This window comes from Podarcis cretensis, assembly GCF_951804945.1.
Source record: "Podarcis cretensis genome assembly, chromosome: 6".
NCBI lineage: Eukaryota > Metazoa > Chordata > Lepidosauria > Squamata > Lacertidae > Podarcis > Podarcis cretensis.
This window is the reverse complement of record NC_137175.1, coordinates 18,689,492-18,717,279: the sequence shown is the minus strand read 5'-3', so window position 1 is coordinate 18,717,279 and position 27,788 is coordinate 18,689,492. Positions and strand designations below refer to the sequence as shown.

Below are 27,788 nucleotides of genomic sequence, written 5' to 3'. Positions count from 1 at the left end.
AAAATGAAAGTTAGATGCATTAAGTGTGAAAAAGTCATCCCAAATTTATTTTCATAACATCAACAGAAACGTTTCAGTAGATAAGTTTTCTTTTTTAAAAAAGCTACACAGTATTTCCTTAAAAGTCCATACATTCGCAACTCAAAAGAGACATTTGATGATTGGGATGAACCTTTGGCATGTTCAATGTAACAAGATCCATTTTACAGTGTAAACAGGGTTGTGTTCTTTACGAAGTCCAGCAGGAAAGGCACAACTTGGCAAAAAACTGATCCTAAGCAACAACAACAAAAAACTGAGAGGAGAAACACACACAATATAGTTCAGGTGCAACAACATGGTGCAAGTAAAGTGTATTTTTTCATTATTATTATCATTACTGAATCCACATTGTTTCATGAGCCTTCCACATGAGCACAGCTGGACCCTTGAATTCGGGGGGTGGGGGAGAAGCCATATGTTTATTCCAAGTCATTTTAATACCAAATGCTAAGCTCTATTTTCCAATGTAGTTTCACATCCACAAAGAGAGATTATGCAGAAGCGATCAAGGGAGGGGCTATGGGGGGAAAGCCCCCAAACAAACAAACAAACCTCACACACACCATGACATCATCAGACATTCTTACCAGCATATCATATTTTGGTTCAAATAGTGCACAGTAGCCTCTGCTTGGATCTCAAGTTTAATACAGTGGTTATTTGATAGAAAAATAGACACTCAGCACTACAAAAAAGAACAACATAATAATATAATAATAATGAGGTAGATAACTTAGAATCCACAGGGCCATCCCAGTAACCTTCATACAAACACAAATGCCATCAGGGTTTTTTTTGGGGGGGGGGAGGGTTGTTTTCCCCTCCCCCCCAAAATGCAAATACACAAAGTCAAAACAGAAGCTGTCCGCCCCTGCAAGCAACCCTAGATTTCTCCTGTACAAACTCCAAATGCACCACAGGAACACAGGAAGTCCATACAGATAAAACTTCTGGGTGGTTTGCACCCTGAATTTCTGAATTGGAAGTGTCTTAGCAACTTAGAACACCCCTCACCCCCCCTACTTCATTTTAAATACAGAATCTTGATACAGACATATCCCAAGAAAATCAAATATACATGAACAGGCGAAAGGTTTCCTCATGCTACGTGAACTGTTTCCAAAATGCAGTCCCTTGAGATTCCCAGCAGAACATTCCAAACTCAGCCTCCCCAAAGGATCCAAATTCCCTTTCGACAGTATATACAAAGCTTTTACCTTCCTGCTCATTCAGTGAGTCTCTCCCAACTTCCTCCCTGCAATGTGGCCTATTTGGGGGTGGCAGTGGGTGTGGAACAGCAATGCACTGCAAAATCAGGATTTTGGCACAGTGATCTTGATGGCGTGCATGCATTCATGTAGTTTTTAAATAAGCAGCAGTCATCAGTACAAGGTATTTAAGGTTTATCATGGATTAAACAGACAGTGCCAGTTTAAAAATGTATTTTCATATCCAGCAACACATTCTTCTGAGTAAAGTGGGATCTGCATGTCCAGTAGGCATTATAGTAATATTACATTCAAAACCACATTTAAAAACAAACCACACACAAACACACAAAAGGTACTATCCTAAAAGGGTGGCATTCTTGGATATTTACCCGCATAATTACTTTCCACATATCAGTCATGAATTCCAGGAGTGCCAAACTCCCTGTGTCCCTCTCTGAATGGCCAACTGATTTGACCCTGCTCTTCTCGAAGCCACAATTGATTTCTAAGCCGTAACAACGTAACAAAAAGAGGTATATATGTTCATCAGTTTTGGATTTTCACATTGTAAAACGGGCAACGTTTTACACATTAAAGTCATCCATGTAAGAACTACTTTGCAAGACCCGCATCTTTCCAAAAAAAGAAAAGGAAATAGAGGAGAGCCCTAAATAGACTCTCCTCCCAAAAAAAACAAAACAAAAAACAAAACCAGCATGATTGTACTCTGGGCAACTCTTTACAAAGACAACCATAGTCTCATTTGCACATTGATAGGAAAATAAGGATACTTGAGGTGTAATCTCTTAAAAATATAATATATATATGTTTCTATAGTGATTCCTTTAAAAAAATCCATTCTGCTTCCTCTCAAGTTTTCTGGGCTTTCAATTGACAGCAATTTTGTTTTCCTCCATAAAGTGAGGGAATTGGCGTTTTGGCACAGTGTCTGTGGCGGTGCTGCTGGGCTTCTCGATCTCTGAGCCAGTCGTAGACTGGGAACCATCCATCTTGGAGACTGTGGCGGAATTCATTGCTATGTTGATTGCCGGACCTCCCCCAATTGTGGTTGGAAGAGAAGGTATACCGCCGCTCTGGATGACAGAGATCTCGTTGGCTTTCATGGCTAAGCCGTTGCTGAGGACTGCAGCGTACTGGTTCCATGCTGAGGGATCGAGGCTGACCGAGGCAGGAACAACCTCCTTGGGAAACATCTCTGATACCTTCTTGGGATCGTTTCCAAGGAGAGCTATGGGGTTGTCGATGGACAGTCTTCTTCCACGCCTGGGGGAGTTGTTCCACATGTGAGTTCCAACGTGAACCTTAACAGAGACAGGAAGGAGGGTGAAGAGAGGGGAAAATATCAAAATGGTGTTTCCACTTCTATCCAATCCATTGGCAAGAAGCAAATGAGAGCTATGGGTAAAGCATTTACATTGTGAAAGAGTTTCAAACCACAGCCACAGAACTGTGACTTGGGCAAAGTCCATCTCTCGCTCAAGCTACTTTCACGGGTGTGTTAGTAGTGAAAAGTGCAATAACCCCAATCACTTTGCCCTGTGCTCCCTGGAATGACGATGCTACACAGATGCAAGAGATTAAAGAGGCAAGCGATTAAAAGGGAAGGGGACAGATGGCAAGAGGAAATTCCCTACCCCCATAAACATGGTACATTCTCTGTGCTGGGTTTTCCCAGCAAGAGCTAAAGCAGCAGGAACCTTCTGAACGTCAATGAAGTTAAGACACTTGTGGGCTTTAGGAAGCTCTGCAAGAGGCATTTTACAACACAAAGACAAGCCCTTTTAATGTGTCCTCTACATCAAAGTTAAATTCATGACATGGAGAGAAGAGGGGCTGCAGCCACTGGCTCTGCTCCGACTCAGTCAATGCATTTAAAATGAGGATTGCAAAGGTATTCACACAAAGTCCACCTGAGCCCCTCTTCTCAGCAAGATAGACCACAATTAAATTAATCTGATTACTTAAATTAATCACAAATGAATTAAAGCGCGCCATTAAAATAACAACTGATAACTAATGCAGCAGGAACATCCACAATTGACTATAAATTGCCACACAACTAAGTTGCCACAATTGCCACATGTGGACTTGTTGGTGGTGGGCCCATCTCCCCACCCCAACAGAAGGACTCATGTTGGACTCTTAATTAAAGTAGGGCAGAGGAACCTGTAGTTCTCTAGATGTTGCTGAACTACAACTCCCCTCAGGCCCAGCCAGCATGGCCAGTGGGTCAGGGATGATGAGAGTTTTCGCTCAAGAACATTTGGAAGGTCCCAGGAAGGAGACAGGTGACACATTTGACCACAGTACCAGTTCCAGCTTCAGAAGTTTGCTGCTGTTCTGGCTTTCCCACAGCAACCACTAGCAGTCCCGTTTTGGTTGGAGAAAGAAAAGCGAGAGATCAATACTTAATTTTTTCTGCGCCTGAATACAAATCAGTGCTTTCCCTCCTCGGCTCACCTTGAGGTTCCCTTTCGTGGTGAAAGCCCTTCCGCAGATGGTGCAGGCGAAGGGCTTTTCGCCCGTGTGAGTCCGCTCATGAATCTGGAGGGCGCTTGCCGAAGAGAAGTTCTTGCCACACGTAGTGCAGATATGTTGCTTCGCAGTCCGGCGAGGGGGCGGCACCAGCAGAGGCCCAGAGGACGACAACACATGGGGGCCAATAAAATGGGCCGTGGTAATGGAGCGATCGCTAGGAACTTCCATTTTTATAAGACCTGGCGGCGCTCTGACAAAAGCAGGGTGGATGCTGTTTCGACCTGCAGAATAATTTCAAAAGGGGGACAGAGAACGCATTGGTACCTTAAATGTGATGAGCCTGATTCAATGTTTCTAAAAAACCTAGTGACTTTTTTCACACACACACACACACACACACACACACACACACAAAATCCAGCTGAGCAAATGCGAACAAATCACCATATGATCATATGCTTAGGTTGGAGACAGATGCACAAAATCACAAGGTCATTTGTAAATAGGATAGCTGGTTGCCGTCGGTATATGCATTCTGCTGAGTGGCTTGTTTTACAAGAGCAGGACAAAAAATAATGTGTACCTGGAAACCTCTCTTTGGATAGAATTCTAGGGTCTGTCCACCAGCCAAACAGACTACCACTCATGCCATGGGACTCAGATTCAGGACAGACAAGAAAAAGGACTTATTCTCACAGCACGAAGTTAGGACTATGGAACTCTCTCCCACAAGAGGCAGTGACGACCAGCAACTTGGATGACTTTAAAAGCAGGTTAGAAAAATTAATGCTGGATAAAGCTATCAGAGGCAACTAACCCTGGTGGTTATGTTTTGTCCCCACTCATGAGAGGGAGCCCGCAGTATCAGATGCTGGAAACTTCAAGAGGAAATAGAGCATTTGGGGTTCAAATCCAGCTTGTGAGCTTCCCCTGTGCATCCATCCAGTTGGTCACAGAAGCTTGGACTAGATAGACTTCTCCCCTACCCTGCAAATCCACAGGCACCCCAAAATCTGCTCTGGAGGATTAGGGGACCTTCTGGAACAGATCATGAGGAGCATGTGGGCTTCAGGGGTGCAGGAAAGGCAGGGCAAATCTGCTTCCCCAATGCCAAATGTCATCCTTTAAAAAGGATGCCTGTCTCCAGACCTACGGGGGGGGGGGGGGGGGGGGGAGAGAGACCCTCTGCTTTTGGGTGGGTAACAAAGAAGGCTTTAATGACAATTAAGTGTCATACAAATTTTGCTAAATTTGTATTCGCTAAGCACAGGTTTTGACGTCTTTTTCTAAGTTTGCAGTACTTTTCAATGATGTTTAAAAAAAAATTGATGAAAAGAAGACGTATGTCCAAAGTTTGATGTTATAATAGCTCTGTTGTATTAGGCATTAACTCCCAACTCTTTTAGACCCACCCATAATGGAGATGGTTTTACAATGCTTCTGACAAGACATAGAAGAGGCAACTGCTAGAACAGATTGAAGAATCAATAGTTCAGTAGCCTATTCTCGCAGTGGCCAACCAGGTGCCCGTGGGAAATCTGCAAACAGGAAGTAAGCACTACAGCAACCTGCCCTACTGATATTCCCAGCAATGGAGATAGGAGATGGCCTTCCTCCATGAATTCATCTAATCCTCTCTCTCTCTATATATATAGTAAAGGTAAAGGGACCCCTGACCATTAGGTCCAGTCGTGACCGACTCTGGGGTTGCGGCGCTCATCTCGCTTTACTGGCCGAGGGAGCCAGCGTACAGCTTCTGGGTCATGTGGCCAGCATGACTAAGCCGCTTCTGGCGAACCAGAGCAGCACACAGAAATGCCATTTACCTTCCCGCTGGAGCGGTACCTATTTATCTACTTGCACTTTGATGTGCTTTCGAACTGCTAGGTTGGCAGGAGCAGGGACCGAGCAACGGAAGCTCACCCCGTCGTGGGGATTCGAACCGCCGACCTTCTGATCAGCAAGTCCTAGGCTCTGTGGTTTAACCCACAGCGCCACCCGCGTCCCATCCTCTTTTAAAGCCATCCAAATTGGTGGCCAGCACTACCTCTTGTGGAAGGGAATTCAACTGTGCAAAGAAGTCATTGCTTTTGCCTGCCTTCAATCTTTCAGCTTTTAGCATCGTCTGGGTGTCTAATGTGGTACGGCTCTTTGATATTATTGCCTTTGCAGCAAGTTGTTTCCAGTCCCACACAGCACCAGTAACACATGGCTGCTTTATGGGGAACTTTCTGTGCTACTGCTGGCCCTGGTGGAGGGAGGGAGGGGCAACAACAGCGAAGGAAATCATTCCTAGGTTATCTGCATGGCACAAATGCCACCCACAGGCCAGCGACTTGGTGACAGCTGTTGCACTGTTAAGATATAACACAGGGATCATCCTTGATTGGGAGCATCTCACGTAAGAGAAGATTCAACAGCCAATAAAAACAGCCACCAAGATCATCTGCATATATGACCTTGTGGCATGACAGGGATGATCTCAATTAGTGCTGTGCTGAACATTTATCTTACATTTCCTCCCAAATGAATGAGAAATTAATTTGAAGCTTTGTAAATGAACAACAACAGCAAATTCAACAGAAAATTATGAGACTATTTTAATTGAAAAGGTTACTTGTGCGAAGAGAAAGACACCTGAAGGTGTATGGTTGGATGTAAGCAGAGGTTGGATGGCTACCTGTCATGGATGCTTGAGTTGAGATTCCTGCATTGTAGGGGGTTGGACTAGATGACCCTTGGGTGCCTTCCAACTCTACAATGCTACGATTCTATGAAATATGCACCTCCTGAGGGGGTAGGGCAGGCAACTCAGAAGTTTCACATTACTTCTTAAGCCATTGCTTTAGCCATACAGTCAAGCCATTTTAAGCAACTGGGGCTCTGGCAGAAACAAGAAACCAAACTTTTCCTTTCTCCCATCAATGAGAGTACTGTGGCTCTTCAATCAGACACCTTCATGTATCCCTAGCACTCTTTAAAGGGAGAAAAAGAAAATAAACCACCCAACTGCTCCTGTCTCAAGGAAACTAGTTTAAGTATCTTGGGTTGTGTCATTAGATGTGCATGTCTTTTTGATTACATTGAGGTTTGATGCTCTACAGACACTGGGAATTTGGGACAAACTGGGCAGACAGATGGTGGGGAAGCAGAAGCCTGGCAAAGAAACAGAGGCAGTGGTTACCTGACTTCTACTTTGCTCATCTGATGGCAAGAGGACATCGGATTGTTCTCAAGCCTCCCATCATGTTGCTTAGCTTTAGATCCAGAGAAAGACCAAAACCAGTTCCACAAAGAGAGCAGCTATAGCATTTCTCCAACCTGGGAGTCTCCCAGGCTGGGTGCTCCCTTTCTGTAGCACATTGTTGGAGAACCTCTGGCACACCAGACATGGTCGAAATCCAACTCCCATCAGCCCTGGCCAATACAGCCAGTGGTCAGGGCTGATGGGAAATGTAGTCCATCAACATCTGGAATGCCACTGCTTCTCCATACCTGGTCCAAGAGACTTGCTAGCCAGGCACAGTCAGCAAGCTGTGAAGCCAAAACACACACACCCATAGATGTAACAGTAACTGTAATGGGGAAGAAAGAAAGAAAGAAAGAAAGAAAGAAAGGAAGGAAGGAAGGAAGGAAGGAAGGAAGGAAGGAAGGAAGAAAGGGTGACTCACCATATTCTCCATTTGGGAAGAGCAACCCAGGTTCCTCTTTGATAATCTTTCGACCAATACTGCCATAAGTTAGATCCAAAGCACTATCCCTTTCCACGGGGCGGATTTCAGGACCCGTGGTGTGGGTTTCGGGACCCTCAGCCTTACTTCCCGCTGCACTGTCCTCTTGGATGTTAAGGTCTGGAGACTTGGATGTGGGGCTCTCTGCTTGACTGTTGGCTGGAGACAATGCTGGGAAAGAAGCTGAATCAGAGGCAACAGGACTGCGGCTGCCATTCTGATAGTCTGCATCACCCATTACTGAGGAAGAGTCATTGGTCATGCCATCGCTCTCTCCTGAGCCATTATCGCTGCATTTCTGGCTGCTTTGGCGCTGCAAGTGTAAGGTGGAGTTCACCATCTTCATTTGGCTTTCCAGGGCTGAAATGCTGGAGAAAACAGAACTCGTAGGCTCGCCTGGAGTACCACATGGGGCAAGTGGCTTGGAAGAGTGGCTTAGGCCATCCCGCGACTCCAGATCTCCTTCTGTATCCATGGCTTCCACATTATCCTCCAGGCAACACGGGTCTCCGTTGTTCTCAGCTACAGTAGCCTCCACCTCAGTGTTGTCCCGCGTGTTTTCTGGGACTGGGCTATTGGGGATTTGTCCGCCCATGTGCATTCGGATGTGTTGCTGCAGCACCACGGCATTGGTAAACTTCTTCTGGCAGATGGGGCAGGAGTGCTGCATCTTCAAGGGGGTATTTGCGCGGTGCACTCCATAATGCGTCTTGAGGTTGCCTTTGGTAGAGAAGGCGCGGCCACAGATCTTGCACTTGAAGGGCCGCTCGCCCGTGTGAGTGCGGTAATGCATCTTGAGGGAGCTCTGGCAGCTGAGGACTCGGTGGCAGATCAGGCACTCGTTGGGGTCCGACGCGGATTTGTCAATGTTCTCCACCAGCTGCTGAAGCTTTGTCGTTTCGGAGCCTTGCTCACCAGCTCTGCCCACATGAAACACACTTGCGCTGCAGCCGGCCTGCGGGGAACTCCTGTTCTGCTCGACTCCCGACTCGTGACTCGCCGTACCCGATGAAGACCCACCTTCGCTTTCCGGAGAAGGCCTGGGCTGCGTGTCACTCAGAAGCACACCGGCAAAAGAATCCTTGCTGCTTGCCAAGTTGGAAGCGTGTGGAGGTAAGCTGGCACCTACAGAGGTAGGCAGTGCAGTCAAGATGGGCTTGGTGTCTACAATAAGGTTGGATTCATCCAGCGGGACAGACATCCCATAGGGTATGCCGCTGCTGGTGGGCATGTTGTCCAGGTGTTCCGGTACAGGGTAAGGATTCATTTTGATTTGGGGATATTTGTCCTTATGCCTCTGGAAATGCACTTTAAGGTTGCCTTTGGTTGTAAAGCGATTGCCACAGATGTTGCACTTGTAGGGTCTTTCGCCCGTATGCGAACGGAGGTGGATCTGCAGGGCGCTGTCGTTGCCAAAGACTTTGCCACAGAACTTGCACTTGTGTTTGAAGAAGGAGGAAGGCTCTTCCAGGCTTGGTTTGTTTTCAGGCATGTTGAGGGTGGCCAGCTTCCCTTTCGCCTTCTTCGAGGGGTCGACCGCTGCTGGGGAAATGGCCGAAAGCGGGTTTTGGAAGATGACAGAGCTGGACGATTGAGGTAGCAAAGGGTTCGGGAAGCGGGAGATGGCGCCCGACAGGCCTCTGATTGCGTCGGGCTTCAGGGAGATGGCCGCTGGCGTGAGCCCGCCAGCCATAGAAACAGCGGCCGGCATGCCGGCACTCGAATGAGGTAGTTTGCCTTGCTTCAAGGATTCCAGGGATAGGCTTTGGTTCCCAGCTTTCTGTCCGATTAACGCCACGGCAGCTGACAGTTGTTGGGACATGTGGGCTCCCAAAGCTTTGAGCGGGTCAGCAGCAGCTATTGATGGATGCAGGATGTGGGGGGCCATCATGGCAATCTGGATCCGGATCTGCTCCGTCAGCTGGATCTGTTGGAGCTGCTGCTGCTGTAGGCACACGAGCTGCTCAAGGATCATGGGGATGGCGTTGAGGCCGGCCATGGATGGAGACACAGTCTCCGAGGTACACTGGTTGACAGCCACTTTAGTGCCACGTATGGATTGCAAAGTCACGTTAGTGTTTGGTACTTTAGGTTTGGACATATAGCTCAACTCATGAGCCGCGGGAGCAACAGGGGGCTCCGTTTTGAGATACATCCCTCCCTCCGGTTCAGCGCAGACCTTCTCTCCTCTCTTCTCCGCAGAAGCAGAGTGACTCTTGGCAGGGCTCTCTTTGGCCGTCTGGCCGTCCATCTGATTGCTGGGGAAACTCCCCGAGGAGCTGTCAGGGAAGTCTTCCAGGGGCACTGTGACCTCGCCGTCGTTCATGATTAGGACAGGTGGCGTCTTAGTGCAATTTTTCTTATGCTCGAGGAATTCGGAAAGCTCAAAGAACTCTGCACAGCATTTCTCGCAGATGTTGGTCTCCTCCGTCCGGCACCTTTTGGAACTCATTTCGCCCCCTCTGTCACCTGGGACGTCTTGTGGACTCCCTAGAAAGAGACAGCAGAAAGAAAAAGAGAGAGAGAGAAGGGGTCTCAGAGCAAGGTTCTTTTACAGGAACAAAAGCACAATCAGATGTCTCTGCTGGGAAAAGGCGGCTAGTAGACCAAGACATTTGCACATTGGAAATGCAAGGTGCAATCAAGGAGGATTTTCAATCCCTTTTACCCAAATCCAGTTCCCATTGCTGCCACGTGTCAAAGCAATCTGGGTGCTAAGCTCCCTACCACCCCAGTTTAAAGCATTTCTTATTAGCTATGCAGTGACAGAATACACTATACATGCAAATTGCCTTCCAATACCAGATTCAAAGGTCTACAACATGAACAGAACAGGTAGACTAAAGAAGTCCAGGTGTGCAATACAGGGTCAGCTCAAAGTATGAGGGAACTCAAAGTGCCTTGACAGCAACACACACATACTCCATCAGTGGAGGCTGGTTCGCTCAGGTGAATGGGGCGCTGCCCCCATCAATCGCAGTCTGTTCTCACTTGCCTGCCTTCTTATTTACAACCTGTCAGCCTCCTCCCCACTCTGCTGCGATAGCTCAGTCAGCAGAGCATGAGACTCTTGATCTTGGGGTTGTGCGTTTGAGCCCCACATTGGGCAAAAGATTCCTGCATTTAGAAGACATCTGAAGGCAGCCCTGTTTAGGAAAGCTTTTAATGTTTAACAGACTATTGTATTTTAATATTTTGTTGGAAGCCACCCAGAGTGGCTGGGGAAACCCAGCCAGATGGGTGGGGTATAAATAAATTAATAATAATAATAATAATAATAATAATAATAATAATGACTCTGGTGTCCCTTCAAACTCTATGATTCTAGGTGGGTGGGGGCGAAACTAGAATTAGTTGGCTCCACCAGTCATTGGCTCTACCCACTGTTCACCTTGATGCCTTACACCTGATTAGTCCCATCAGCCACCACCCCTGAGCCCCCCCCCCCAAACCACCTATGGCAGTGTGGCTTTATTTAACTCATGCCTCACAGGCTTCCTATCTGCATGGGGTTGGACACTATTTGGGCTACAGCCTGATCCCATAAAGATTTGATTCCTGCAAAAGCTCTCTGAACAGGAATGACGTACATCAGGAAAGCACACTTATCCCTTAAGGAGTCAAATGCGCCCACAAACACAGCCAAGCTGGACATTCACATATACCTGCAAGTGCAAGAATGAAATGCCTCATCTCTGTGCCACCTTATATACAGAAAGGAAGACCATACAAACTCTTTTTTCCCCCTTTAAGTAATAGCCAACATTATGGAATTATGCTGCAAATTCCCTCAAGTTAGTTTTTCTTATAGATGCTCCCCCATGTGGAGATCCTGGATGTTTACACCATCAACAAAAAGGAGATTTTGTAAACTCCCTGAAATTACAAAAAATTAAAAATATAAAAATGTCACTCCATTATGGAGGGGAAAGACTGTAGGAGGGCAGATGTTTATCTCAGATGTTTATTTCAAGGTTGCACTTCAAGGGCTCAGGTTCAGGTCTTTTCAAGAAACACATGCAGAGTCAAAGCAGAAATTGCTGCTGTGGACACAGCATTTCTTCTTCAGTACTGTACAACATTCAATTAAAACACAGAGAATGGCTGAAAAGGGCTCTTGCAATGGATTTCCTGCATTAAAAGTTAAAATCATTAGGTCATTATGCATAGGGCTAATTTGAAACTTTGTACAGCATCAGAATATGACAAGACAACTGGAGTTTTTTGGAAGTACAGAGTCTGATTTTTTTTTTTAATGCCCACCAGTATGAGGGAAGGAGAACAATTCCTTCCCTTCACCCCACCCTAGTGAGCTGAAAGGAATCAGCACTTTTCATCCTGTTTAAGATGTATTATGTACTCACTCTCAGCTAGGGGTGGGGAGAAATTAGATTCAATCTGCATTTGAAGGCAAGCAGTTTGCACTATCCACTTTGCACTTTCCAAAGCAATCCAAGAACCAAAACAGAGCTATCCTTTGAAGTTCATTCTTCTCTGAATTTTGCAATGCAGCTCCCAGGCCTAGTAATATGCACAAAAATGCATCCCCCCCAAAGCCCCACACCCACAAAGATAGCAATTCCGTTTGTTCTTTCCATACAGTTATAAGGGCATATGCACGCAGACCTAACAGCACCTGCACATTATTCCCCTGGCAAGAGACATTTATCCATTCCCACTCACTCCCATTTCTATCCTGCCCTGGGACAGTGCAGGATGGTGTCCTCCCCTCCAGAATGAGTCACCACAACCACATTGTAAAGTAAGGTTGGGAATAGAGAGGCATGGGTAGGCAAACTAAGGCCCGGGGGCCAGATGCGGCCCAATCGCCTTCTCAATCTGGACCGCGAACAGTCTGGGAATCAGTGTGTTTTTACATGAGTAGAATGTGTCCTTTTATTTAAAATGCATCTCTGGGTTATTTGTGGGGCATAGGAATTCGTTCATTTTTTTTTTTTTGTTCAAAATATAGTCCAGCCCCCAACAAGGTCTGAGGGACATTGGACCAGCCCCCTGCTGAAAAAGTTTGCTGATCCCTGGTCTAAGGTCACTCAATGACACTCATGGCAGAGTAGTGATTTGAACTCGAGTCTCCTCAGCCCTAGTCCAAGTTTCTAACCACTACGTCACACTGGCTTCAACCTCCCTGTCCAGATCACAGTTGACTTCATTCTTACCTTAGCTGTGTGACCACCCATTCACCTACCTCTCCCTTAAAAGCAAATTCCGATGAGGTGAAGTCCCCTCCCTTATACCCTTTTCCTTTCCTCTAATGACATCACCAATTTCTTCACTTGCTTTCCCCAAATGTTTATTCTTCACTCAATAATGAAATATATTGGCTTGGGTGTTTTGCTGGGTTCCCAGTCAACATCTAGGCAAGGGTGACACAAAGTAGAAGTCTCAGCATCTTTCCCTAAATAGTAGCCAGAAGCCAGCCAAGCAAAGTCTACATAAGCCTCCATTGCAGATATTAATTAGGTTTTAAAATATCCCACAACAGTAGTCAACAGAAGAGATTTATGAGGAACAGGAAGCAAAAACCAGAGGTGGGTTTTTGTTTGTTTGTTTGTTTAAAATGGAGGTGGTATTTTAAGCACTGAAGGCAAAAACAAGTTAAAGGTGGGTTCACCATCACAAACATGTTGCCCAAAAAGCACATTCACTGTCTTCAAAATTATGTGCAGGAATGGATTCATTTATATCAATACGGTATTTTATGGAAAATGAGGTGGAAAATGTTCAACAGGAAGTTCATGCATTAACACACACACACACACACACACACACACACACAAAAATGGGTTCCCACACAATGGTGGAAAAAGCTGTTTTTGAAAAACATTTATTTGAACTACCACCACTAAACACCCACAGAGGAATATGATCTGGGACCAGAGCCTGGGTCTGAAGATCTTCCTTCAATAATAAATGTCTTACGACAGAGCTCACGCTTGAGAAAATATCAGAATATGATGCCTTGTAAACATTTGGTTGCTTTTTAAAAAGGAAATTTTCACCACAAGTGTAGATATCCAGGGATGGAGAGCTTCTGGCCAGTGTGGACCAACTGGGGTCCACCATGCTTTGGAGCTTGGCCCACTAGGTTATAATAGGCAAAATATGGCCATTTTCACCAAATCCAGTGCTATTGCCCTGTCCATCCAACTTTTTGCATCACAGCTTATGCTCAAGGGCCGCAAGATGAAATGGAGATAAAACAATTTTTGAAAAAAAATGGACTATCAAAATTATCACAGGAAAATAGAGTAATCCTGAACTCTAAAATAACACGACAAGAGATTGAACAAGCCATTCAGAACACGCAACTGGGCAAATCCCCAGGGCCAGATGGGCTCACCTCCAAGTACTATAAGACATTGAAAGACTATTTGATACAACCATTGTTGGAGGTTTGCAATGAAATTCTGGAGGGGAAGAAGGCGCCGGAATCGTGGAAAGAAGCGTTTATCACATTGATACCAAAATTGGAAACTGAAAAGACTCAACTTAAGAACTACCGCCCCATCTCTCTTTTAAACGTGGATTACAAAATATTTGCAGACATTTTAGCAAGTAGATTTAAAAAAGTTTTGAACCAAGTAATTCACAAGGACCAGGCAGGCTTTCTCCCAGGTAGACATTTGTTTGCTAATACAAGGAACATTATTGATATTTTGGAACTATTGCAAACAAATATCAACACAAAAGCAGTGTTAATTTTCATTGATGCGGAGAAGGCCTTTGATAATATTTCTTGGAAATTTATGAAGGAAAATTTGGAAGGGATGGGAGTGGGACGGGGTTTTGGAAATGGGATAGATGCATTTTATTCAGAACAAAAGGCTAAACTGATAGTAAACAATGTGATTACAGAAGAGTTCAAAATTGAAAAAGGAACACGACAAGGCTGCCCTATTTCCCCATTGTTATTTATTTCGGTCCTGGAGGTGCTCTTGAACATGATTAGAGGGGACCGGTTGGTTAAAGGGATTGAGGTCGGAGAGAAACAATATAAACTTAAAGCGTTTGCAGATGACCTAGTTTTGACTCTACAGGAGCCAGAATCTAGTACGAAAAAAGTACTACAATTGATTCAAGAGTTTGGTCAGGTAGCGGGATTCAAATTAAACAAGCAGAAAACTAAGGTGTTGGGAAAAAATTTGACAGTTACAGAGTCAGAACGGTTTCAGAAAGAGACAGAGTTAAATGTGGTCAAAAAAGTAAAATACCTAGGGGTGAACATAACAGCAAAAAATCTGAGTCTATTTAAAGATAATTATGAGAAATGTTGGGTTGAAATTAAGAGAGACTTAGAAACTTGGACAAGATTGAAACTTTCCTTGTTAGGCCGAATTGCTGCTGTAAAGATGAATGTATTGCCAAAAATGCTGTTTTTATTTCAAACATTGCAGATTGTGGACAAAACAGAGTGTTTCCGGAAGTGGCAGAGAGATATTTCCAAATTTGTCTGGCAGGGCAAAAAGCCCAGAATTAAGTTTAAGATATTAACTGATGCGAAAGAAAGAGGGGGCTTTGCCCTGCCAGACTTAAGGCTGTATTATGAATCAGCAGCTTTCTGCTGGTTAAAAGATTGGCTGCTCCTTGAGAATACTGATGTATTGGATTTGGAAGGTTTTGATAATGCGTTTGGTTGGCATGCATATTTATGGTATGACAAGGTTAAGATTAATAGGAATTTCAAGAACCATATTGTCAGAAAAGCATTGTTTAATGTCTGGACAAAATACAAAGACTTATTGGAAAACAAAACTCCAAGGTGGCTTTCACCATTGGAAGCTAAGGCCCGAAAAAGACTCAATATGGAGGCCAAATGGCCGAAATATTGGGAAATATTAGAAAAAGATGGAGACAACTGGAAATTGCAGAGTCAGGAGAAAATGAAAGACAAAGTGCGAGATTGGTTACATTATGCTCAGATTAAAGAAGTTTTTAAACTTGATAAAAAGCTAGGATTCCAGGTGGAAAAATCGAAGTTAGAAACGGAACTGTTAGAGCCTAAGACTAAGGTACTTTCAAGAATGTATAACTTGCTGTTAAAATGGAACACACAAGATGAAATGGTTAAATCGGCTATGATAAAGTGGGCACAGGACATTGGGTACAATATTATGTTTGAGGACTGGGAAAAATTGTGGACTACTGGGCTGAATTTCACTGTATGTAATGCTTTGAAAGAAAATGTAATGAAAATGATATACAGATGGTACATGACCCCAGTCAAACTTGCAAAAATATACCACTTGTCTGATAATAAGTGTTGGAAATGTAAGGAAAATGAAGGAACGTTCTTTCACCTTTGGTGGACTTGCCCTAAAGTGAAGGCTTTCTGGGAAATGATATATAATGAGCTGAAAAAGGTATTTAAGTATACCTTCCTTAAGAAACCAGAGGCCTTCCTTTTGGGTATTGTTGGCCAAGGGGTACTAAAGAAGGATCAAACATTTTTTATGTATGCAACAACAGCAGCAAGGATACTCGTTGCCAAGCATTGGAAAACTCAAGATCTACCCACACTGGAAGAATGGCAGGTGCAACTGATGGACTATATGGAACTGGCCGAGATGACGGGCAGAATCCAAGACCTGGGAGAGGAGACGGTGGAAGAAGATTGGAGAAAATTTAAGATTTATTTGCAAAAGTATTGTAAATTGTATGAATGTTAAGCAGGATGTTTGATCATAAACAATTGGGCACCATGGAAACAAATGAAGTGAATTATGAAGATAAGTTAAATTTATGAAAAAACTAAATTTTTAGATAATTATTGGGTTAATCTTAATGCACTGAAGAGGAAATAAATATATCTAAAATTTAAGATATAACATTGTAAAAATGGATTTTAAGGTGGGGATAAGGTGAGAAATTGCTGGTTTAATTTTTATAAATTTGGAACGTAGGAGCAGGAGATGTGAGGAAGTCCAAGGAGGATCAGAAAATATGTTATGACACATGACATTTTTGTATGTTTTATTTTGTTTGTTGTATTTAAAAAATCTTTACCCAAATATGTCACCATATTGTAAGACAGATAGCGCTTATTTTTGGCTGGATCATGCATGATTGGGAGTCATTTATTTCAGTAGGAATTATTTCCTTTTCAAAATACTTCAGTTTGGTTGGCTGTGTCCTTTCTAAATCATTTGTACACACACACTTAAGACTGCTTCCCTTTCTCCCTCTCCATATATTCAATTAGGTAAAGGTAAAGGTACCCCTGCCCGTACGGGCCAGTCTTGACAGACTCTGGGGTTGTGCGCCCATCTCACTTAAGAGGCCAGGGGCCAGCGCTGTCCGGAGACACTTCCGGGTCACGTGGCCAGCGTGACATCGCTGCTCTGGCCAGAGCCAGAGCCAGAGCCGCACATGGAAACGCCGTTTACCTTCCCGCTGGTAAGCGGTCCCTATTTATCTACTTGCACCCGGAGGTGCTTTCGAACTGCTAGGTTGGCAGGCGCTGGGACCGAGCAGCGGGAGCGCACCCCGCCGCAGGGATTCGAACCGCCGACCTTTCGATCGGCAAGCCCTAGGCGCTGAGGCTTTAACCCACAGCGCCACCTGCGTCCCTATATATTCAATTACTCAGTGCTTATTAGAAATGGCAGTGAGTAGGGTCTGCAACCTCAAAAATACTCCATTTCATTTCCCCCTCACTGTTCATTCCCCCCTCCACATGAAGTCAACGGTCCATGTTCAATGCATGCAGATTTTTTACCAGGCTGTTTTGAGAATCCTCCTGTTCCAAAATTCTTTTCTAAAAGGTTTTGTTGATCTTGATTGGGCCAATGTTGAAGTCTCTTAAAGTTTACACTTATCCTGCTCATTCAGATCATTGCCAGTACCACTGGCAACCGTTCTGAATAATTTCTTTTGTCGGACATTTCAGCTTGTGTTCCATTAATATAACAGGGATCTGAGGATTTTGGGGGCAGAGAGGTGGACTGCTGTAAAACATTCCCAATATTCCAAGCATGACTGAAGACAACAACACAGATATTATTAGAGTTAGGTCAATACTACTCAGTTACGCAGCTGGTCCCACGGAGAACCTTTTTGTGTTCGAACTGTAACAACAGCAACAAATTAAATGCAGTTTTGTTCTGAAACCACAAAGAGTTGTCAGGTGCGATTCCAAATATGTTTACTTATAAAGAAAAAACAAAGGTTTCAATGGTACATACTCTTTATTACACAGCCTTGAAACAGGATTCTATATTGTCCACTGTCCAGGGGTGATTTACCTTTATCTATTTTTAATTTCACATTACCATGTGAAGTAACTTTAAAGGGGATTAAAAAATTTTTTTTTTAAGGCTACTGATTGCTGACAAACTTCTTTTAAGAAGTGTCCTTAGTTACCTGCTGGGCTTAAAATGAAAGCCTTAACTGGACATCTGTTCCGATGCTATTAACATGGAGATTAAAAAGGAGGCCAGAGAAAGGCATTTATTATAGTGCAGATAGCTTTGTTCTGCAGAAATGGGTTAATTTTTGTGTTGGGTCATATTAAATACACCTGTATGCTTTCATAGTCAGAGTGAACTGTCTTTAAAACAACAACAGGCAGAACAAAAGGGGTGGCATTTCACAAAAGGAGAATCGCAACTGATGTGTTATCTATGCACAAACCAGAAATACTTTGCCCATCCCAGTATTATTGGCCAATCCTGCATTTTTGCCCGAAGCATTTGCTAAATAGCACTACATCTGCCTATGCAAAATATTGCTAGAGCCATAAAGAGGTTATTTTTATTTTACGATCTAACCCAGGTTTGCATTGAAAGATCAATAAGAAATAAACAGCTACTGAATTTCTGCCCCCTCCACCACTAGCAATGATGCCCCCTCCCAGTATTGAAGGGGCACAGAGACAGCCCCACCTCCCATATATCACAGCTCAATGCCCAGAAGAGAAAGGGAAGGGGGCGAGAACAAAATCTTACTTCTACCTTAGCCAAGGACCACTTCTTCTTCTTCCGTACTCAATTACTTCCACCAGCAAGACCCCTCAACTATAAACAAGGCAGCTCCAAACCACACTTAACACTAGCGCAGTGTTTAAGGCGAAGCTAAACAGCCGAAAGCCCCGCTGCCAGGGTCAATTGCATGAGAGTCTAATTGTAAGCTTGACATCAACTTACCACCCACAGCAGGCAGGAGGAGGCAAAGGTTAGAGCAGCAGCTCTGTCAAAACGTCACAAGCTGCCGCGTTTCGCAGAAAAGGCCTGATCACTACAACCAATATAGTGTTCCACTGGCATTTTTTTTTTCGGGGGGGGGGGGGGGGAATATGAGAAAGAAGACGAAGAACAAGGCATCATGCACAGCACCCCATGCTTGGCGCCTCCAGCAGCCCTGCCAATCAGGTATTCTCCTATTGCTTCCTTTAAAAACAATTTCATCTCTCCCAGGCAAAGAACACAGAGGGGAAATGACATCTTAGTTGGGACTCTCTCAGTTCATCACGTTGAAAATAAACTCAAGACGCTCCTATAAACACCACATCTATCATCAACGCAAGTTTAAAGAGAGCTCATTTTATCAGAAGGTATTTACTTTGCTTAATCCTTTCCATTTATGCAAGTTGGTCGTTTTTAAAAAGCAAAACTTATTTCTTGTTGAATTTCTTGATATTCAATTCACATGTCTAAAGAGTTATGGCTGCCATAGCAAGAAAGTGCAATGTTTCACCACACTAGTGAGCAGTAATTACTTCTTCTTTTTTTAGTGAAACTGTGCACAAGTTGCAGGTCTGGAATTTTCCTAAGTGTTAGAAAAAGTTCTACATTCTACACAGCATTAAAAAGAAAGAAAAAATTTGGCCTTGTGGCTGTTATCGAACACAATAGGCAGCTAAAATGCAAGGGGGAAATGCTAATTTTCAGTATGCAATTATTGTTCTCAAGTGACCCACCTGCTATTTTTTTGACCTGCTAATTGATCACTAGGTTAGCAGCAACATTCCCAACCCCACCCCACACAACTGCAAACACACATACACACACACTTCACTGAGATGGTTCTCAGATTGCTTCACAATTTTTGTGTCTGCATTTATCCCCCCCCCCCAAGCCCAAGGATAGAAGTGTTGTGCTTAATTGTGCCTCCTTGCTATGCATATGCAGGAAACCTTGAAGGAATTTTCTGATCAAATTTTACTCTTTCCATATTTAAAAGAGCACAATATGGGCATATTCAAGTTCTTGCCGTGATTTTAAACGCACAATCCATGCACGGAACTGAGAGAAACTGTTTTCTGACACCCACCAACACTTTCTGCTACTCTCTCTTTTCTATTATTAAATGAACTTCCAGGAAAATAAAGTTCTACCTAACAATATGAAAGGAAAGTGAAGATCTTCATCACATTTCTTCTTTGTCTGAGAAAGCTCCTACACCCTCCCCGCTGTTTTGTAGAGAGTGCAAGTTTAAATGTGAGGATGCACAGATCCAAACCCCAACTCAGCTACACAGCTCAGTGGGAGGGGCTTGGGCAAACCATGCCTGTCCTACCTCACAGGGCTGTTCTGCAGCTAAATACAGGAGGGCAGGCTACACTTTGGTATCAAGCAACAATATTCCTTCTTGGGTTTCATTTCCTTCTTGCCTCATTCCTAACACCCAAGCCCTCTCCCTCCGCAACTAACAATGCATTTAGAGAACACAAAAAGCTACCTTCCACTTGTCACATCACTAGCTCAGTTTTGCAGCAACTGTTCAAAGTTTCAGTCAAGGTTCTTCTATACCTGACATTTGTTGCAAAACATTTGTTGTTTCTTTCCAGGAAAGTGGTGCTTGTTGGGGTTTGGGTTTTTTTTGGGGGGTAACAGAACACAAAGCATTCCCTGGCACTTTAAGGCACCCAATGAACTCAGTAGCTTCGCTATCAAAGTCTGCATTCTTTTGAAGTAGCTCAGATTTCTGCATTGCAGGGGGTTGGACTAGATGACCCTGGGGTGTCCCCTGACAATTCTATTATCACACTCGCAACAAAAAAAGGCCAACAAATAGCTACTCTCCTGAAACAAAAGAAATGTATAAGTGACTTAGTACAGAGCAGCTTCCACACAGCTTTGCTAGTTTGCTTTCTGGGGCAGGGGAAAAAGAGGACAAATCTCTCAGCCAGGCACCAAGCAGACTAAGGCCCGCCTCACTTCGCCCCAAGGGCACCACGGACACATTCTCCGTTCCAGGGAAGGCATCCCGAAACAGCTTTAGGAGGCAGATTTAACCTAGCCCCTAAGAACCATCAATAGCAGCAAAAGGGAAATATAAACATATGGGATTATTGTGACCAGCTAAGTTTTACCCACTGATAGGACCGAAAAGTTAGCCATGTGTCCATCTCATTTCAGCTTGTCGAGCTAAAAACCGAAAGAACCTATAAAGAGAAAATGCGTTTTTTCCAATACCGGCGGCGCATCTCCGGCAGAGCCCCCTGGGTGGCGCTAGAGAGCAACTCTCCCACGCAACCTCCCGCGCGCCCTCGCCAAAAGTTACCTTCAAACAATTCCGCGCGAGTTAAAGAGTGTTTTTACTACGGACAACGCACTCGCGCGTTAGTGGCACGGGGGGCTTCTTCTCGTCCTCCACCGCCCTGCCATTATTTCCCCCCCTAGTTACAGAGTTCTGCAGTATCGGAATCCAGTAATGCTGAAGGCTTCGTTGGTGCAAAGTTAAGTATTGCTTGATCGACGTTTTGCACTTAAAAAGAATAAGTATTATTTGCAATCCAGGTGCCTGCAGCGGGATATGGGCTCCTCCAAGTCATAATTTCCCGATAACCCTCTTGTTTCTTCTTCCCCGCCCCGCCTTCCCGGAGCGCGCCACTCCAAGGGCGTCATTAACCCTTTTGTTTCAAGGGAGCCCCCCGGAGGTGATTCCCCAGCTGCGGGCAGAGATTTACACGGAAGAAACATCACCTCCAGTGGCCGCCCCGCCCCGCCCCGCTCCATCCTAAGCACATGCACAAAGGAAAAACAGTCATGCATTAAACATGGGATTTATTGCCTTCTGGCCAGCTTGCCGTTTTCTTAAATCACCATTAACCGGACTCAACAATCGCACATTTGGGCTCGAAAGAAAAGAGGCGGAGGACCGCGGGAGAAAAGCCCCCCACACCTCCTGCGGGTCGCGAATCGGACCGTCCCCTCCCCCCGCGCCCCCGCAAATATACATTGTTATCGACTATTTCCATCCATGGGGGGGGGGGAGTTTTCCCGGGAGGGGGTTCTTTTGAACGAGTTCCCCCTCACCTTTCCAAAAAAAGACACAATATACACTTTCAAGATTGCAACCCAATGTTTCCATTCGCCCCTGAACAACAGCTTTAAAACAAATCTGCAAGTTATGGAACTAGATTTCATCTAAGTCATTGTGAAAACTTAATTTTATTCCCGAAAGGCTCGACTGCTCCCCCACTTGAATTGCAAAGGTTCGGGTTTGCATCGATAAACCAATCTTTATACCCCCCCCTTTCAATGTTTTATTGCACTCATCCTCCGATTCGTGTTCTTTAATTAATAAAAGGGAATCGAAATCAAGCTTTCTACGTCCGCCTTGCTACCGGCGAGGCTCCCCAAAACTCCCATCCCGGTCTCAACTCCTCGCACCACCCAGGAATTTAAAGCCCTCCGCTTCGCCTTCGAGCGAGTTCTGCCAACATCCCCTTTGCTCCGCGCTGAACATCCACACGCAGCCCCTCCCTTGATCAAGGAGATCCGGAGAGGTAAAAGCCAGCAAATTTCTTTTTTTCTATAAAAGGGGGGGAAAGTCACGAAGCACCGGCGATAGAAGAGAAGGAAAAGGGGAAGAAGAAGTAGTAGAAATGAGAGACGAGGCGCCCACGAGTTCTGGAAGATTGTTAAAAATATCTCTCCCTTTTTGCTCACCCCCCACCCCCAACACACCATATTAGCTCACCGGAGTTATTTTAGGAAGTCGGAAATCAAAGATGGCTGGAGGTCAGGCTACAAAAGGTCCCGAGTGATTGCGATCTCTCGCTCGCTCTCCTCCCTCCGACCCCAACACCAAGATCGTCCCAAAGTTTTGGGTGCGCAAGAGAGGAGAGAGGAAGAGACCCATCCAAATAAGGAAAGAGATGGAAGGGTGGGGGGAAATATTCAACCCCCCCCCCCCGCGCCAGCCAGCCTTGCATTACAAAAGGTGTTGTTCTTGCCTATGCCCCATCCCTCCCAGAAATATTTCCTGGAGGTGGGGGGAGGGAAGAGGAGGAGGAAAAATGAGTTACCTTCCAGCAACATCCATTGGGATTTAAGGACAAGATTGTCCCACACAATGGAGTGGGGTGGGGTGTTGATGCTAAAGGGATCTTAGAACCACCATAGAAACTTTCCTCCCCCCTGGTGCGGGGTGGAGGTGAAGTCCCACACACTACAAAAGCCTGAGTTGTTGTCTTTTTAAATAAAAATATGTGTATTGAGAGATCATCCTCCCCAAAGCTAAAGTGATCAGAAGCCAGGTCCAACACTGATTTTTTTTTTGGGGGGGGGAGGAGGAAGAGAGAGAACGGGTCCCAACCTAGAATACTAAAATTATTATTAATAATAATAATAATAACAGGAGCACGCACATTATCCGATCCGTTCCTGCCGTCGTGAGAAATAAAGGTGGGATAAAAGTGGTCCAGATTCCGAAAGGAGCACTCAAGGATCGCGCACCAGCAACCCCCAGCGCGCAACGTTGGGAGAAAGACCCCCCTGGCACAAAAGCGACCTCTCTTTCTCTCTTCCCACCCCCGTCCCCTCCCCCGCAGATCCGATTCCCTCGTCGATTTCTTTTGCCCATCAATTAAAGTTAGCGACTGACCCGCGAGCTCCGGCGGTGTCGCCCTTACCATTTGCTGCGCGCGGGGCTTGCTGCTCGTCCGAATGGATGTGCTGGGGCTTCGCCTGCTTGCGCCTCGACATGGTGCACACGCATCGGGAGCAAAATAGTAGCAATTATTTTCTTCTTCTTCTTCTTCTTCTTCACAACAAATTCCTAGAGTTGGGAAATTACTCCCCTGGACCGGAATGCGCATGTCAGAGTAATTATGATTATCAATAATGCATTGCGATTTATCATGGGTCCCTGACAGCTGATTGGCCTGAGTCCAAGAGCTCACAGATTATTCAAATAAGGTCCATTGATCAGGGCGAAGAAGGGGACGCCGGGCGTTGTAGTCTCGGGCCGGCCGCTGGGCTCGCCCATGTGATGGAAGCGTGCGCGCTGAGTCCGGGAGCGCAAGGCGCGCAGAGGGGCTTTGGCGTAGCGCTTTCGAGCGCCTGATTGGATCGGATGTCCCTTAAGGGGAGCGAAGAGGCGCACGGAGCGTCCCGAATCCATCTTTGCAAGTAAACAAACATCCAGCCAGGCTCCTCCAGGGCAATCGGAAGAGAAGAAAACCTCTGCGCTCTCTCTCCTTTTAATTGCCTTTTTTAAAAAAGTTAGTGTTTCCCCCGCTTTGGTTCAGAATCCCGAAAAACACCATCAAGCGGAGGAGGGATTTAATTAGTGCATCTCCCAGGCATTAAATCAAAGAGAAGTGATCTTTCCGGCACAGAAGGAAACATCCTCGCACGCAGATTGATCCTTTAGTTGAGCTCAATGTTGAGACATGCGCGTTTACTCGGAAGTCAGGTCCGCTGAGTCCGAGCGGGGGCGGGGGGGGGGGCGTGGGCCCTTGCTGCTGCGTGAGTTGCGCGCAAAACTGCAACTTTACTTCCAGGGAAGGATCGTAAGCATAATCGCATACATGTCTCCTCGGAAGGAAATCCCACTTTATTTTAAGGAGGATAAAGGATCATCTGGAATTAATGGAGGTGGATTTTATATGGGGAAGGAGCAAGGGGTTTGGGGTTGTTAATCCTACTGCCATCAATGTTGTGGGGAAACTTGAAAGAACTTGAAACCATGCTTCTGTGTGAACCTGATACTCTCATGTTAATACTCCAGTTTTAAGACCAGTGTACAGTAAGGGGCAGGCATGCTACCGTTGATTTCAGAATTGTTGGAAGTTACTTTGTAGAGCCTAAAAAGCAGCAAATACTGTGGCATTTTGACCCAAAACAGTTTTTGTGGAAGGGGGGGGGGTACTGTCAGCTGGTTAGAACCTCACAGAGAATAAGCAAAGACCAATAATAATAATGTATATATTTCTTTTGAGTGCCCCAAGATGTTTCATAGACAGCATCCTTACAACAGCCCTGTTATGGGAGAGGTCAAGCCTTAATTTTTATTATATATTGTGTCCGGTCTATCCACCTCCAGCAGATACTTGCTGATCAATGAACTTTGGATTTGAGTTCATATCCCATTTGTTCCATGGACTCACTCTGTGGCCTTGAGCAAATGGAAACGATGGAGTGACAGAAGTAGTGGAGTCTGAGGAGAGGAAAACGCAGAAACTGTAAATTTTAGATAGATAATGCATCTTGCTGGCAAAGTCCCTAAATTGAGATTCCTGCATTGTATGGGATTGGACTCGTTGGCCATCAGGGTCCTATTGAAAGATTTTTGCACTTAAGAGATGCAGTTTGAATGTACTCTTCACCCTGAATTATATATATATATATGCACACACTTTGCCTCAGTCTTGGGAATAACACATTTAAGTGGCAAGATGCATGTGTGACATGAACATTTGTGATTGTTGTTGCTAAGTGGGTTTAAATTACTCGGCTTTTGCAAAACAGACACAGAAATGGCAAGTGGGAAAGGTTTGGAGCCATTCTCCTCATTTATTGTGGGGGAGTCCAAACGCTGAAGAATTTATTAAGAACTGATGCATTTAATATTTTGCCATTTAAACTCTGGTGCTCTAGTCCAGTGTTTCCCAACCTTTGGTCTCCAGCTGTTTTTGGACTACAACTCCCATCATCCCTAGCTAGCAAGACCAGTGGTCAGGGATGATGGGAATTGTAGTCCAAAAACAGCTGGAGACCAAAGGTTGGGAAACACTAAGCAAATGAGTTGGCTCAAGACTCACACAAACTAATAAACCTTAAGAGAATAAAGCCTGAATGGAATTACTCTAGTCTATAGTATATGTCTTGAGGATTGTGATCTAGGGGCACAATCACAGCTGTGAGTTTAACTAGGGACGGCATTACAGACTTTTAATTCAAAATACAACTCGGGTTGCAATATCCTGCCCCTGAAAGTAAGCCTTGGGAATGGGACTTAACTTCTGTGCTGTGAATAAGACTGCTCTGTTTATCATAGTTGTTTTTGAATAAATGTACTCAGGTTTGCAGCCTCAGTTAATATGATAACATAAATCTGGTTAATAATCTGAGAGGGTAATAAATATTTAAAAAATTTTCAGAATAAAACAAAATGGGAAAACAAACAAAAAAACTACAGGTTTCCCCCTTTTGCAGTATTGAAGATGATTTGATGAATGGCTGTGCTAGATCTAAAGAGAGCCCTGGAAAACAGAACTTTGCAAACGCATGCAAAGCATGGCTATTAGCGGTTCGAATCCCTGCGACAGGGTGAGCTCCCGTTGCTTTGTCCCAGCTTCTGTCAACCTAGCAGTTAGAAAGCACACTATTGCAAGCAAATAAATAGGTACCACTGTGGTGGGAAGTTAAGTGGTATTTCTGTGCACTCTGGCTTCTGTGTCAGAAGCGGTTTAGTCATGCTGACCCCACAACCCAGAAAGCTGTCTGTGGACAAGCCCCGGCTCCCTCGGCCTGAAACGAGATGAGCACCGCAACCCCATAGTTGCCTTTGACTAGACTTAACCACCCTGGGGTCATTTGCCTTTAACTTTACCTTTGCCTTATTAGTGTCCCTTTGGGTGGAATAGATAGATAGATAGATTCTTTATTGTCATTACACAAGTGCAACATTGCACAAGTGCAACGAAATTGGATGCCATCCCTTAAAAACAACAAAAGCAAAACAACAACAACAACCAAACAAACCACATTCCAGCCACACCCACACCCACACCCATCAAACTCCCAGGTCACACTATCGAGTTACAGCATTTAAAAAGGCCACAGCTCTTGGATAGAAACTATTTTTCAGTCTATTTGTCCTTGACTTGATGTTTCTATATCTCCTGCCAGAAGGCAGTAGTGCAAACAGACTGTATCCCGGGTGAGATGCATCCTGCAGGATGTTGTTTGCTTTCCTAAGACAACGGGAACCGTACAGTTCTTCCAAAGATGGGAGAGGATGACCAATAATCCTTTGGGCTGTGGTTATGACCTTCTGGAGCACCTTCCTCTTCCTAGCTGTACAACTGGAGAACCAGGCACAAATACAGTATGTGAGAATGCTCTCTATGGAGCCTCGGTAGAAGGACACCAGCAGTCTCTCACTCAGATTGTTCTTCTTTAAAAGTCTGAGGAAATAAATTCTCTGCTGGGCCTTCTTCACCAGAGCAGTGGTATTTGCGCTCCAAGTCATGCCCTGATCGATAGTCACTCCCAAAAACCTGAATTCCGCCACCCTCTCCACCCGTTCCCCTTTGATATACAAGGGCTGAATGTCCGCCTTTTTTTCCCTGTAATCCACCACCAATTCCTTGGTCTTAGCCGTATTAAGAGCCAGATTGTTCTCTCCACACCAAACACAAAGCCGCTCCACCTCGTCCCGATAGGCGGACTCATCCCCTCCTGAAATGAGCCCCACCACCGTAGTGTCATCAGCAAACTTGATGATTTTGTTGCTGGGATAGATGGCTGTACAATCATACGTATAGAGAGTATAGAGCAGGGGACTCAACACACAACCCTGTGGTGAGCCGGTGTTAAGGCTAAGGGCTGTGGACATATGTGACCCCACTCTAACCCTCTGAGAACGTTCTGACAAAAAATCCAAAACCCAGAGACAGGTGGAGTTGGAGAGTCCAATCGCCTCTAGCTTGGACACCAGTCTATGGGGGAGGATAGTGTTAAAAGCAGAGCTAAAATCCACAAACAGCAGCCTCACATAACTCCCCGGCTGCTCCAGATGGGACAGAGCAGCATGGAGAGTGATAGTGATAGCGTCTTCCGTGGATCTATTTGCCCTGTATGCAAACTGGTAGTTGTCAAAAGTTGATGGAAGACAGGAAATTATATGACGGCGCACCAGTTTCTCAAAACACTTCATGATGATTGGAGTCAGTGCAACTGGTCTGTAGTCGTTCAAACTACTGATTGTAGATTTTTTAGGCAGAGGAACAATAGTTGACGACTTCAGGCAGGGTGGGACAATAGACTGGTGTAAGGACTTGTTGAAGATCTTAGTAAAGACCTTCGCCAGCTGATCCGCACAGCCCTTCAAC

The 27,788-nt window shown here is 45.0% G+C and overlaps 1 protein-coding gene across 5 annotated transcripts; it reads right to left on the bottom strand.

The window, feature by feature from the left end:
• Window positions 1-24: 24 nt before the first annotated feature.
• On the bottom strand, window positions 25-23,532 carry SALL4 (spalt like transcription factor 4). 5 transcript variants are annotated; one of them, XM_079982415.1, is made up of 4 exons: window positions 23,361-23,532; window positions 7,424-9,973; window positions 3,735-4,033; window positions 25-2,575 (listed from the first exon to the last, which is right to left on the bottom strand). In XM_079982415.1, the coding sequence occupies exons 1-4, from the start codon at window positions 23,431-23,433 to the stop codon at window positions 2,141-2,143; spliced, it is 3,357 nt and encodes a 1,118-aa protein (XP_079838541.1). In that variant the 5' UTR covers window positions 23,434-23,532; the 3' UTR covers window positions 25-2,140. The 5 variants fall into 5 exon arrangements, with proteins under 5 accessions (XP_079838541.1, XP_079838545.1, XP_079838542.1 ...); XM_079982419.1 differs by lacking the exon at window positions 23,361-23,532 and adding an exon at window positions 23,097-23,154; XM_079982416.1 differs by lacking the exon at window positions 23,361-23,532 and adding an exon at window positions 22,755-22,792.
• Window positions 23,533-27,788: the final 4,256 nt, after the last annotated feature.

Excerpts from the sequence above, each read along its gene's own strand:
- SALL4 (XM_079982415.1), bottom strand. The coding sequence starts at position 23,433 with ATGTCGAGGCGCAAGCAGGCGAAGCCCCAGCACATCCATTCGGACGAG. Across the intron at positions 4,034-7,423 it reads CTTCCCAAATGGAGAATATG|GTCGAAACAGCATCCACCCT; the intron begins GTGAGTCACCCT and ends ATTATTCTGCAG. Across the intron at positions 2,576-3,734 it reads CCACGAAAGGGAACCTCAAG|GTTCACGTTGGAACTCACAT; the intron begins GTGAGCCGAGGA and ends GTCTCTGTTAAG.